At 46.0% G+C, this 13,428-nt stretch overlaps 1 protein-coding gene across 6 annotated transcripts in view; it reads right to left on the bottom strand.

Annotated features, from left to right (window-relative positions):
- Positions 1 to 13,428, bottom strand: part of LOC144178197 (alpha-tocopherol transfer protein-like) — a 365,130-nt gene that overhangs the window by 15,104 nt on the left and 336,598 nt on the right. The window contains exons 1-3 of one of the 6 annotated variants that reach the window (XM_077705849.1): positions 12,799 to 12,962; positions 10,145 to 10,268; positions 9,559 to 9,622 (exon numbers count right to left, since the gene is read on the bottom strand). In XM_077705849.1, coding sequence (XP_077561975.1) covers positions 9,559 to 9,622; positions 10,145 to 10,180 — 100 coding nt within the window. In that variant the 5' untranslated portion in view covers positions 10,181 to 10,268; positions 12,799 to 12,962. Of the gene's footprint in view, positions 1 to 9,382; positions 9,623 to 10,144; positions 10,269 to 12,798; positions 12,975 to 13,428 lie in introns of those variants that run through there. The other 5 variants (XM_077705845.1, XM_077705846.1, XM_077705850.1 and 2 more) reach the window with 5 other exon arrangements.

The raw sequence follows: 13,428 nt of genomic DNA on the forward strand, positions 1-13,428 counted from the left end.
CAAAATTATTTTTGCAATACAATGAGCCTGCTATAATTCGTTTTAGTTGTGGTCCCCCACACTAAAATCCCGTAGCATAGTTTAGAATAAATGAGAGCATTGTATAAGTTTTGTTTCAACCATAGTGGTATCAAGTGGCCGATTCTTTATATGAGACCTATACTGTTAGAGAGTTCGGTGGACAGGTGAGCAATATGTGTATTCCACGAAAGTTGTTCTTGAAACCACACACCTTAGAACTTCTGTTCTGTCACTCGGTTGAGCTTCGTTTCGTTGAATTTAGTCGGAATTTCTTTCTCGACATTTCTATTGTACGGCCTAAATATCATGTAAGTGGTCTTTGTAGGGTTAAGTTTCAATTTGTTATCTAATAACCCATTTGGTAATTGTTCCAAGTAAACATGTACCATTGAGGGAAGTTTAATTATATTATGAGATGTGAAGAATACGTTTGTGTCATCCGCATACATTACGAGTTCTTGCGGGCCTTCTATATTTATGATGTCATTTACATAAACTATAAAGAGTAACGGACCTAACTTGGAGCCTTGAGGGACACCTTGTTTTAGCTCTAATATATGTGATGCAATAGAGTTTAGTTGAACAAACTGCTTTCTGTGAGCCAAATAACTTTTTAAGACGTTACCTGCCGCGGCACCTATGTCATATCTCTCCAATATATTTAGCAAAATATTATGGTCGATCGAATCAAATGCTTTTTTAGGGTCTAAAAACAGTCCAATTGTGAACTTCCTGTTTTCAATGTTTTCAATTATTTAAGGACGATAGTTGTGCTTGAGTTACCTCAACGCGAAAATTTTGGAATAAAGACGAGGTCAGCGAAAAGCGCTTTTGTCTGTTTTTCCTTACCTTTTGTCCCGCAGTAATCATCTGATGTGCACACGGGGAAATGTTGCATTGCACACTGGAAAGTTGACAGTGAAGGATACGCTGCCGACCCGCGAGCTCGGTCGCGAGTGGCAGTCACACAGACCTTAATGGCCTGCCGCACACAGAGCTCTCTGGCAATGCCAATTCTTGTTGCCCGCCTTTTTTCTAATCCTACTTAGCTGTTAAGTCATGGCTAGCATAGGAAACGTTTCGAATAGTCGATGATGTTTGTGTAGTGCGGCTAGTGGCACGTGAATAACGACACGTGGCTGCGGAGAAGGCAGTAGCGAAGCATGTGGAGCCGCTGGTGCTAACTTTGTCTCAGTGTTTGGCCCAAATGCAGATATTGACCGCTAAGCTTTCTGAGTTTATACAGACTTTCCCTCTTTCCCCTGCTTCTCCCAAAACCCACATTCCGGAGGTGAATTCAGTTATTCCTCCCACTAAAGTCACTTCTCCTTCAGTGCACGGTCGTCAGGAAATGGAATCATCAAGAGCAAGTGCTTCCTTGAACGCGGGAGTGCCTCTTGAGGCCGACAGTAATCACCCGGGTACATCTTCTGCCCTCGCGCACGTGCCTGAGGTTCCACTTTCCTCCGACGATAGCTGCTCCGACATGGATCTTGCCCCCGCCACTTCCGCACACAAAAGCAAAAGGACACTTTCTCCCGCTGATGCTAAAACAGTCAAGGGACCTAAATCGAAATCTAAAAAAGGCATCACTCGGACCCTAAAGTCAGGAGACATCTTGAAACAGGCAATCGCTTCGGCAGAGCTCGAGTCACCATAGGGCGGATCCGAGTACTGCAGTGGAATTGTCGCTCTGCGTTCTCGGCGTCTCCCGATCTTTCCTACCAAATTTCTAAGCTCTCTCCGGATATCATTCTACTTCAGGAAACTTGGCTCTCTCCCTCAAAATCATTTGCTGTGCGTAACTTCCGCTCATTTCGATTGGATCGCCAAGGTAGGGGCGGAGGTTTGCTTATATTAATTTCGGCCGCATTCTGCCACAGGGCATCTGTTTCTTTCACGTCATTGTCCAGTGAGTGCGAAATCCTTGGAGTCGACCTTTTTCTCCCGAATGCTGCTCCCTTTTCGGTGATTAACGCATACTTTCCATCTGGTGTAACATCTATTAGACCATTGGACGCTGCTTTGGCATCATGCAAACCCCACTGTGTCTTAGCAGGTGACTTTAACTCCCACCACATATCTTGGGGCTCCCGCACAGACGCTTGCGGCCGACGTTTATGGGAGTGGATTGGGGACAATAACCTGTCATGCCACAACTCTGGAGCGACAACCTGTGTCAGGGGTCAGTCCCGCTCGGCTGTTGACTTGACTCTGTCTACGCCGGGTCTGGTAACGGACTGGGATACGGTCCCCGATGCAACCAACAGTGATCATGTCCCCGTTTTATTTGAAGTTGTATGCTCTGACCGAACTCCAAACCGCCGAGTACAATCTTTCGTAAACATGACACGGTTTGGAAAAGAATTACGCACTGCTCTTCCTTCACTAACCCACGTTAACGAAGACCGTGTGGCGACGGAGGTCTTAAATTTGATTACCGAAACAGCAGTGCGATCAAAATTCACAGTCTCGTCAGTTAGAGATGGTCCTTGCACTTTTTGGTGGAATGATGAGTGCACACGAGAGTACAGGCGCAGAAATGCCGCGTGGAAAAGGTTGCTTCGCAATCAGTGCCCTGCTAATTGGAGCAATTTCAAATTTATTCGCGCAATTTTTAAACGCACTATTGCTAAGGCTAAAGAACAATATAAGTTAGACCGGTTTTCTCTTCTATCAGACCCGCGGAGAAAAAGCACCCTGTTCAAATTATTACGCAGTTGGAAAGTGGCTCCTCCCGATCAGAATGCTGATTCCGTTATCAATTCCCCGGATGAAACTCAAGATTTCCTGAACCGGATCGCTCTAGGATTGCATACGCGTTTTACATCAGTGGTGCCACCAATCCTCACAGGATGTGGTCAGGATGACTTCGAGGAAGTCACTATGGAAGATCTCGAGAAGGCATTGCGTCTAGCCCCTGACGCGGCTCCAGGACCTGATAACATCACAGTTCGCATGCTGAAGCTTCTCTTCAGTGAATCCCCCGCCTGCCTACTACACGTGGTTAACCACTCTTTACGGCATTCGTGGGTTCCACCTGAGTGGCGGGTGGCTCAGATTGTTCCCCTCCTTAAAAAACAAGGTTTGGGTTCTACAATTGATAATATTAGACCCATCGCTCTCACGTCGAACTTAGTAAAACTGATTGAAAGAATTTTACTCACTCGTATAGAAAATATCCTGGAATCCCACAACATCTTAAGCCCCAAACAGATAGGTTTCAGGCCGGGCTGTTCAATTTGGTCTGCCCACATTGATTTGGAGAGCCGCATTCATTTGGCCCGCTCACGAAGAGAAGTGGCCGTCCTGGTCACCCTGGATGTTGCCAAGGCTTACGACAGCGTTGAGTACCAAATTCTTTCCAATTCGCTTAAGCGTCATCCTTTCCCGAAATACATCATCTCATGGATTATCAGTTTTCTGACCAATAGAAATTTTTTTTGTTCACAGCAAGGTCTGTCCTCCCCAGTATTCAGTCAAACCCGCGGTGTTCCTCAGGGCTCTGTTTTGTCTCCAGTGCTTTTTAACGTTCTGATGAGCTCCATTCCAATACACCCTGACGTTCAGCTGTACGTTTACGCTGATGACATTGCTTTCTTTGCGTCAGCCAAAGACATTCACATATTGTACCAATGCCTTCAGACCTATCTATGCGCTCTAGAGGCTTGGCTAGATGGTCTATACTTGAACCTAAATGTGAACAAATGTGCTCTCCTTGTCTTTCCGGTGGGTGGCCCAGTCTCCATTTCTCTTAATTACCGCCAGCAAACCATTCCCCAGGTCAATTCTCTGAAATACCTAGGAATAATATACGAATACACTTTAAATTGGCGTCCGCACATTGAATATATTGCTTCTAAGGGTGCGCGGTCTGTTTCGCTATTGAGAAGCCTTAGCCACAAGAAATTTGGTATGCGCCGTGACACCTTATTAATGATTTACCGAATGTATGTACGACCAATGCTTGAATTTGGATGTGTGCTGTTCTCAGGAAGCGCACATTACAAACTTCGGCCGCTGGTAATGCTAGAACGGCAAGCTCTCAGACTATGTCTGGGTCTCCCACGTTACGTGCCAATAAACGTTTTATACATGGAAGCTCGAATTCCCACACTAGTCTCCCGCCTGCACGCCCTCACTGTTGATGCATTCCTAAGAATAATGGCGTCGCCCATATCCAGACCGCAGACTGCCTTTGTAACATGGCCGTCGTTGTTTTTCAGCAGCACATGGCCCAGGTTCAAACGCCCACAAGTGATATTGGCACAATCCCTACTAGACCCGTTACGCGTGGCCCTATTATCTGTTACCGCACCTAATCGTCATGTCTCATCCTTAGATGTAGCTTTCGATGAAATTTTCCCCAGGAATGCTAAATTGCTCCCGTCAAATCTCTTATCCGGCATTTTGCAGGATCACCTTACAGGTTTTCCAGGTCACGTCATTATCGGCACTGACGCCTCCGTCCGTAATGAGAAGGCAGGCGTAGGGATTGTTTCTCCCTGTTTAGATTGGTCTTTTTCACTCCGCCTACCTGATTACACTAGCTCTTTTCATGCAGAATACTTAGCAATTATCTTAGCCCTTCGAAAGTTAGATTCTACTAAACAACATGTAATAGTAATCACCGACTCTCTCTCAGTTTGCACTGCTCTTTCGTCCCCAAATAGCTCTCCTCTACGTAGAGCCCTCAATTATTTATTGCCTACATCTCTACGAGAGCTGCGATTGGTGTGGGTGCCTGGACACGCTGGCATCTGGATTAACGAATCGGCAGATACGTTGGCGGGACTTGCACTGGACGGCCCAGTGGTGGAAATCATGCCGCACATACAGTTCCTCACCTCGGCACGTTTTCGCAGATTAGGCCTCCTAAAAAGCATGGCTGAAACTGCGTGCGTAGGTTATGAGCTCGAGCACCTCCGGTTCTCCTGGAAGTGCCGGATTAGCCAATCACGCGAATGCGAAGTTAGCCTAACTAACTTTCGCTGTGGCGTACCAAATTTAAATTATTATTTGTACCGCTGTGATCTGGCCCCTTCACCCCTTTGTGTATTTTGCAATGAATTAGAGACTATAGAACATTTTCTCCTCCACTGCCGACGGTTTGCCTCCCTACGAAAAAGATATTTGGAAAACCCTTTTAATCAATTGGCCCACCCACTCACTCTTCCTCTAATATTATCATTCGGGGCGACAGTACTGGGTTTTTGCCGCGGGGATCTTTGCCGCGCTGTACACTCATTCATCTTTGAATCACGCCGTCTGCCGTGCTAGCAGCTAATTCAAGATGGCGGGCTGCTCTTAAAAACATGTCTGCGCCTGTATCCTTTGCCTTCCCGCTCTCTGCCTCCCCTTCGTTGCCGAATCTTCTTTCTTTAATTTTCTTACATAATTTCCACGAATGTCCTTCGGCCAATCCTTTCCTTATTCATTTGTGCTGATTTTGTAGTTGGTGAGCTCTATCTGCTACCGCACCTTATTATCTGGCAGTTTACTTATTATCTGTTTACTCCCGCTCATACTCACCTTTTTCTGTAATTATTCACTTTTCTTCTTTTAATCCAAATTAGTTTTTTCTCTTCTCTCAGTTAGCGCCCATTTCCTGGCCAATCCCCCTGAGTGGGTACGAGCCATTTTTTTTTGGACCAACAACAACAACTTGTGCAACCATGGGGTCGGTGTTTCTGCTTTGGCCACGCTGAAAGCCATGTCTCTTTTTGCCTGAGATCATCATCATCATTTAATTACCCTTAAAGGCCCTGTCTTGGGCATTACATAAAAGAGGGGGCCGAAACGAGAGCTTCCAATGGTCATGATAAAACAAGGGGAAAACACAGGGGCAATATCAAAGCCCCGTAAACACGACAACAGCAAGAACAATAAGACTACATAAACATGACAAAAGCAATAACAGGAGGATTGCACAAATGGGGGGAAGCGAAAAACATGAAAGCATATACATATTCGGAAAAACAAAGAAAAAACAAGACAGGAGGAAAAACAAATGGAACACCAAAGAGAAAGATCGGGCAACATGTAAAGCAGGGAAGCCGTTTGGGGGGAGAAACAATAAGGGACTCATCCCAGCAGCCGTTTGACTGCATGGGGTAACAATGGCTTAAGAAAAATAAAACGAAGTAACAATGGGGTAACAATGGCTTAAGAAAAATAAACGAGGGAGAAAATACTACAGATTTAACATCATTCATGAAAGGATGAGTCAGAAGTATGGAGGGCACACAAGCAAAGTTGGCGCACAACAGGCTTGTAGTGATCCCTTCAGTAGTTTGAGCACATGTAGTCACAAGAGGAAATAAGGAGGACACGACACGTGAGGCGCCAATAGGAGGGGGATGTGTCAACAAGAATCAGATTAGCACATGTGGTAACAGCGAAAAAAAAGAGCAAGGAGAACACCATACATGGAAACTATACACTAACATCTGGGTGTGGTCGTACTACATTCTGTTCGGACATGGGGTCTAGTTGTATACGTGTACTGTTAATGACATCTTGAATTTGTTAGGGTCGCGTTCAGTTGCTATAGATTCAGGCAGGTTATTCCACTCTTCTATGGTGATAGGAAGAAAAGATTTGATTGATTGTAGGGTTTAACGCGCCGACGCAACGCAGGCGATGAGGCGCGCCGTAGTGGAGGGCTCCAGATTAATTTTGACCACCTGGGGATCTTTAACGTGCGCCGAAATCTCGTACACACGGGCGTTTTTGCTTTTCGCATCCATCAGAAAAGCGGCCGCCGTAGCCGGGAATCGAACCCGCGACCTCGTGCTCAGCAAGAAGAAAAGATTTGTTGAACGCATTTGTGGAGCCATACAGGTGCTGCTTGCTCAGTGAGTTATGTAGGCGGCGTGAGGTGCGCAGTGGGGGTAGCAATAATGAAGTGTACATGTCGGGAAATATATAATATAGTTTATGAAAAAGACAGAGCCTTGCTATTTTCCGCCGAGAAACAAGTGTGGCGAGACCGAGGGGCGACTTTATAACTGAGATGCTCGAAGGAAAGCCGTACGTAGAATAAATAAAACGGGCTGCACGATTTTGAATAGACTCAACAGAATTTATCAAATAAGTTTGATGGGGGTTCCAAATTGCTGAAGCATAATCAAGCTTTGCCCGTACAAAGGTAGTGTATGCCAATTGGCGGACTCGAGCAGGTGAGCATGATAGCGATCTCCGGATGTACCCGAGGATCTTAGAGGCATCGGCTGCAAGTTTTTGGATGTGGTCAGACCAGGTTAGTTTGCTGTTTAAAAGGACACCGAGGTACCGGTAGGTCTCCACCCGTGATAAGTCAGTTGAGGTAGCCAAGTATGTAAAGCGATCGGGAGAGTGTTTGCGGGTGACGTGCATGAATTTACACTTCGAAACGTTTAGTTGCATCATCCATAGCGAGCACCAGTTTTCTAAGTGGATTAGGTCGTTTTGGAGAAGGAGCTGATCATTTTTACTAGAAATTTTCCTGTACAGAACACAGTCGTCTGCGAAAAGCCGGATGGAGGAGGAGATGCCTGACGGTAAATCAATAATGTAGATTAAAAATAAAAGGGGGCCGAGGACTGAGCCTTGCGGTACCCCAGACGTTACCGTGGTTGTGCGCGACTGACGTCCGGCGACGATGGGGAACTGGGAGCGATCTGTTAAAAAGCATCTAATCCACGATAATATCAGCGGGTGCAGGCAAAGGCAAGAGAGTTTACTAATGAGTTTTTGGTGAGGGACACGGTCGAAAGCTTTGGAAAAGTCAATAAAGATGACATATCTGTTTGAAAAGAAGAATCTAGATTGAGGTTGAGGTCTGTAGTGAGCTGGATTTCACATGAAAAACCCCGGCGGAACCCGTGCTGGTTGTGAAAGAAGAAATTGTTATTGCACAGGTGTCGCACTTGTGTCACGGGAAAAGATATTCGGGTGTTTAAAGTGTGTCAGTTCTTGCATGGCGGGCACGTATGTCTTCCTGCCTACAACACTAGCTTTACCTCGCTTCCCCTTTGAGCACCAGCACTGAATCAAGCGGCACAATGCCTGGCTGTCTCCACGCATGCACCCAGACGAACCAGAAGAAAATTGGGTGTCAGTGCGCCTCCTGTCTTCTGTTCTTGTCTTTTGTCCGAAGGTGGTGTTTGAAACACCATGAACCGCTACCAATCTATCCAATTTATTGTTCACCTCGTCTCCCTCACGCGACAAGGGAGCGAGAGCAGGAGAATGAAGCGCAGTGAGCGCTGGCTCCAGGCGAACCTAGTGAACACGTGCTTGTTAGGGTGGAAATTCAAGCCATACATAAGGCGAAATCAGTGGTGTATATGGCAAAACTGGGCGCCTCGGCAAAGCTGGGCACGACTCACATACACTCACACAGAAAAATGTTTTTCCTCACGTACTCACTCACACTCATACTCACCAGTCGCCCTAACCACTCCCACTCGCTCACACTCACGCTCACTACGCGCCCTCACCACTCGCACCCACTCGCGCTCACGCTCAACACTCGCCGTCACTACTCGCACTCACTTTCGCTCCCGCTCACCCCTCGCCATCACCACTCACTTGCGCTCACTTGTGCACGCAGGTGTGTGCAGCAGACCCTCCATGAGTCATGACACGGAACAGTATCAGTACAGTACAGTGTCAGAAGTCCATTCAAATCATCCTAAATGAACACGCCACCAGAAAATTAATTATAGGGTGCCACATAGCAGGATCTCAGTGACGGCATATTCGCGAAGCTAAAAGCAATCCCTCCATTAACAACCATCACAGCGAGCGGCTCCTACGACGAATAGTCAACAGCTAGTAGAAGCGCAATAGCGCAACAGTACAAGCGCACCGCGGTAAGCCCCGCAAATTGCTCGAGTAGCGTGAGTGCACTCGCTAGTGGTGAGCGGAACTCACGGCGAGTGGCACTCGCACTTGCGAGTGGTGAGCGGGGTACCTCGCGAGTTGCTCTCGCACTCGCGAATGGTGAGTGCGGCTCTCCGCGAGTGGCGCTCGCACTCGCGAGTGGTGAGTGGAGCTCACTGCGCGTGGGGCTTGCACTCCCTCGCATTCACACTCGCCAGTCCAAAACGGTGGCGAGACTCACTCACTAGAGTTCCTCTATATAGCTCCCGCAGCTTCCTGCGGGAGCTATATAGAGGAACTCTACTCACTCACCACTCACCCATGAGTGCGGAGGGGGGTTTGTATGAGTGCACTCGTGAGTGAGCCTGCCAACCTATGGACATTAGTGAGTGAGTGAGTGAGTGAGTGAGTGAGTGAGTGAGTGAGTGAGTGAGTGAGTGAGTGAGTGAGTGAGTGAGTGAGTGAGTGAGTGAGAGAGTGAGTGCAAACCCACCTGGTTTAGAATATAGCACAGGACGACCATGCACGTCTTTTGCAGGCAGCACCATGAGAAGCCTCCTCCCTGCTGAGTCTACACTTGACGGAACAAAATTGGAGTACACCTCCGGACAACTAGCGCGGTTCCTGTAATATTTCTGAATGGTTTTCATTGATGCCTCGACGTCGTACTTGCGCACATGAAGGAAGCGGAGGAGGAATTCTTCATCAGTTCTGGGATGCAGCCTCTTGTCCCCTGTAGTAAAAGTGCAAAAGTGAGGAACGATGCCCAGCCATCACGCTCTGAACCAGCATGTGGGGCGAGCGCACTTGATTCCAGAATTTTGCGCAACACATGTTGTCATGCTTTTGGCAAAGGGAACCCTTAAAAGTAGTCTCACACCTTCGCAGTATTCAAAAATGGCATTGCTTCTTTCCTACCTTTATTGTAAGGCACTATGTTCTTGTTTTTCTTGTTTTTACGCTTTGTCACTACGAAATGATCACCAGCATGTGAGAAGGGCCAGTCTGTGATTTTCAGTGCAACGCCCAATATGATACGAGGTCGCTGCGAGCTCCGGTAGTAAGGGAATTCTCCTGTCGACTTGCATTCGAATTTATTTAACTATAATAGCTTTAGTACGTACAAGAACATACAAATATTAATAACAACTGCAATAGAACACCAGCAACCTTTTTGGTTGTTTTTATTGTCTTAATCATAATCAGGGTAACTTAACGTAAAAAAGCGGGGAGAATGAGTGAATAAAATGTTTGCCTTCAAGGAGGAGTCGCAGTCTTGACAGGGCTTCATTTTTCTCGTTCATGCTTGACATGTCTGAAAGTTCATCGCCTGAATCGGCGTCACGGCTTTCTCCGCTCACAAGAGACATCTTGGCGTGCTGCAAGATGAACGTTTTACCGAAACATGGGAACGAAATGCTCGCAAGTCTTCATGACAGGCATAAAAAATTCAGCCTTTAAATGATTGGGAAAGGTAATGAAGGATACGAAGAATAATAATCTTTTAAAAATGTGAAAAGAAAAAAGCAGCACCGGGCCTTTGGGCAGTCGGTCATCTTTTGTTTGCCGTTGGCCATGTTTTGTGTAAGAATCGGCGGCTATATTTTTTGTTCCATAGTTAACATAGTTAATACCAACACAGTTAACTAGCGCTTTCTCACTAAAATTACCATCTACTAGAATCGTCGCAATGGCCAACAGAATAAATATAAACAACTTCCTCAAAACCACAGCAATTGAACGAACATTTCGTCATATCTGGCGACTCCGACTCCAGACTACCTCCTTAGCGACAATCACTCTCAACTACACCTACCGTAACACTGGTCGTCAATGGCGCGGAAACGACTTAACGAACAGCTCGGAGCAACGAACACGCTGTTAGTAGAATAGTTTTAGAACGCCCTATAGATGAAGTGAAATGCAATAGCCGCATTGATCATATAATCAGATCCTATTACTCTTTTTCTGAATTTTATTTTTGTTCATTTTTTAAAATATTTTTCTAAAGAATTAGGCACCTGCAAAAACCATTGGGTTGTGCTAGTTCTCGTGAGTGTAATGCTAATAACGCGAAGCTATTTGCCTCTCAATAAGCGTTTTCTTTCCGAAACCAACACGGTGAGGTATTTCCGTTGCTTGCGAGGGAATACTCAGATGCGTTACTGCTCCCAAGTGAACTGCTTATTTTATTTTTCATTGTTGCGGAGACAAAAGGCACTAGAATGGGACAGTGACTCTGTCCTTCAGCTTTACATTGTACAAAGCTTGAAATATGCACAGCAATGCATAGCAAACGGCAGCTCCTCTTTGTTGTACCACGAAAAACCCTGATTAGCGTACAATGGTATAAAGATAACAGAATGAAATACCCACTTACAGCATGCACCGGTACTTGCACGACACGACATGTACGACATGTGCAGAACACAGAATATATGCAGCAGGCATCTACAGGGTGTCCCAGCTATCACGCACCAAGATTTTGAAGAAGAGCAATGGATTACTCGAAGAAATCCTAGTGCATAATGTTTCCAGTACAGTGGAGTAACGGCCATAATTTTTTTAGTTGATGAGATTCAATTAATTAAATGTGAATAATGAGCAAACTCGAGAAGTAGACTCCTAATTACTAAATTGTCAATGAGGCACTTGTTAGTACCCACTAGAGGCATATAATTGCGGTATTTTCAGCGACGAACTAATTGCGTCTCATTTATTCTGACTGATAAAGAAATCTGGTGAATTAGGAAAAATACCACGTGACGCTGCCCCCCCCCCCCCCCCCCACCGCCGCCCTCAAATAAGCTGATTGGAAGCAACTGCTTTGCGTGCCACATGCCCGAAGAGGCAGCGGATCACCTTGATAATGGCAGGCATAAAGGGAACAGCAACAAGTTTCGCCGGGCGCGTGGGGCAGATAAGGCGCTAACTCGGTCGCGATTTCTTTTTTTTTTTTTCTATTTCATTCTGGCTCACTCAGAGGGAGCCCGTTTGAGGGCACTGCTTTATGATACGGGCGGGAGAGCCGTCACGCGGTATTTTTCATAATTCATGTTTTTTTTTTTTTTTTTCACCAGTCAGAATAAAGAAGTACGCAATTAGCTCATAGCTGAAAACACCTCAGTTAGATGCCTCTCGTGGGTACCTACAAGTGCCTAATTAGTACTTTAATAATTATAGCAGCAATTTTAAAGTTAGTTAATTAGTTGTAATTAATTAAACCTCCTTACCCAGATATTACTGGCCGCTACTCCACTGTACTGGAAACATATGTCCAAGGTTTTGTTCGGGTAACGTCAGTGCTTGTTTTTTTAGATATTAGTGCATGATAGCTGGGACACCCTGTATTTTCCTGCAGGCTGGTATAAATTACACGCCGGAAGCTATACATAGAGCCGTAAAAACTAGTGGCTGAGGTACAAGTTTGTCTCTTACAAGCCGAGCAAGTATCGCTGGAAATACTACCACTAAAAGGTTGCAGAAATTTAGGCAACTTTTAAAGTCACGTCAAGTAAGCGTGTTCCACATGTATATAAAGAATTTTCTGAACATGGCGTCACGATTTTTGCCAGGAACAGTGCGTTTGTTCAGAATTTCATGGGCTTGATGTCGCTTTTTTTAATACTTATCCAGTCAGGATAATGACCTACATAATGCTCAGATTAAATATTTCAAGACATATTTCCTCCTTGCGCACCCTATCCTTTAAACCAGCATTTTCTGCAAAATTAATTCATTGAACTTGAACTAAAACTAATACAAAAGAAAAGTAAGAGAAAGTAATACAAGGAACGGAAAACTGGGCGCGTCTACATCTTTTTCTTTGATCGTGCTCCCTTTGGATAATACACAAACGACGGTGGCAACGACCGGAACGTCACAGGACTCATAAACAAGAATACTTACCTGTAGCAACGTTGCTTGTGATGTGCTATTCCACGGCACCCCAGGTGTCTGCCCATACATATGCGCTGAGTAGCCAATGCTAGATATGGCGTGGAGCCAGCCTTCTATTTTTCTCTTGCTTGCAAGATACAAAAGCAACGAGACGATTGGGGGTTTTGTTGAGGCCCTTACAGATTGTGCACGACGCTTCAAGCCCTTATCGGACTGGCTTCGCTCCAAAAGGTCCAAGGCCGAAAGTGCAGCTGCATCCCACTGCCGCTTCATTCCCCGAGCTTTGACAGAGAGCGAGAGAGAGAGAGAGAGAGAGAGAGAGAGAGAGAGAGAGAGAGAGAGAGAGATATCAAACTTATTTGGAGCGGCCCATGTCCGGGCTGCCGAAAAAAGAGGTTCTGGATGGCCGGGAATACGCTCAGACGGGTACTCCGCAGAAGTCCGCACGCAGGCGAAGTGCCGGGCGAGGCCAGGCCAGAGGCACTGCTGATAGCGTCGAAAACCCCTCGAGCGCGAACCTAGCAGCGCGTTTAGTAGGTCATTGTGAAAGGAGTCTTCACTAAATCATTGTTTACGCTATTCTGCGCTCAAACTTTCTCCCACACTGAATAGACACGCTGAAACTGACCCGTCAATGTG

Source organism: Haemaphysalis longicornis, unplaced genomic scaffold (assembly GCF_048455015.1).
Source record: "Haemaphysalis longicornis isolate Haplotype H1 unplaced genomic scaffold, Haemaphysalis longicornis Haplotype H1 scaffold_4, whole genome shotgun sequence".
NCBI classification, from domain to species: Eukaryota; Metazoa; Arthropoda; class Arachnida; order Ixodida; family Ixodidae; genus Haemaphysalis; species Haemaphysalis longicornis.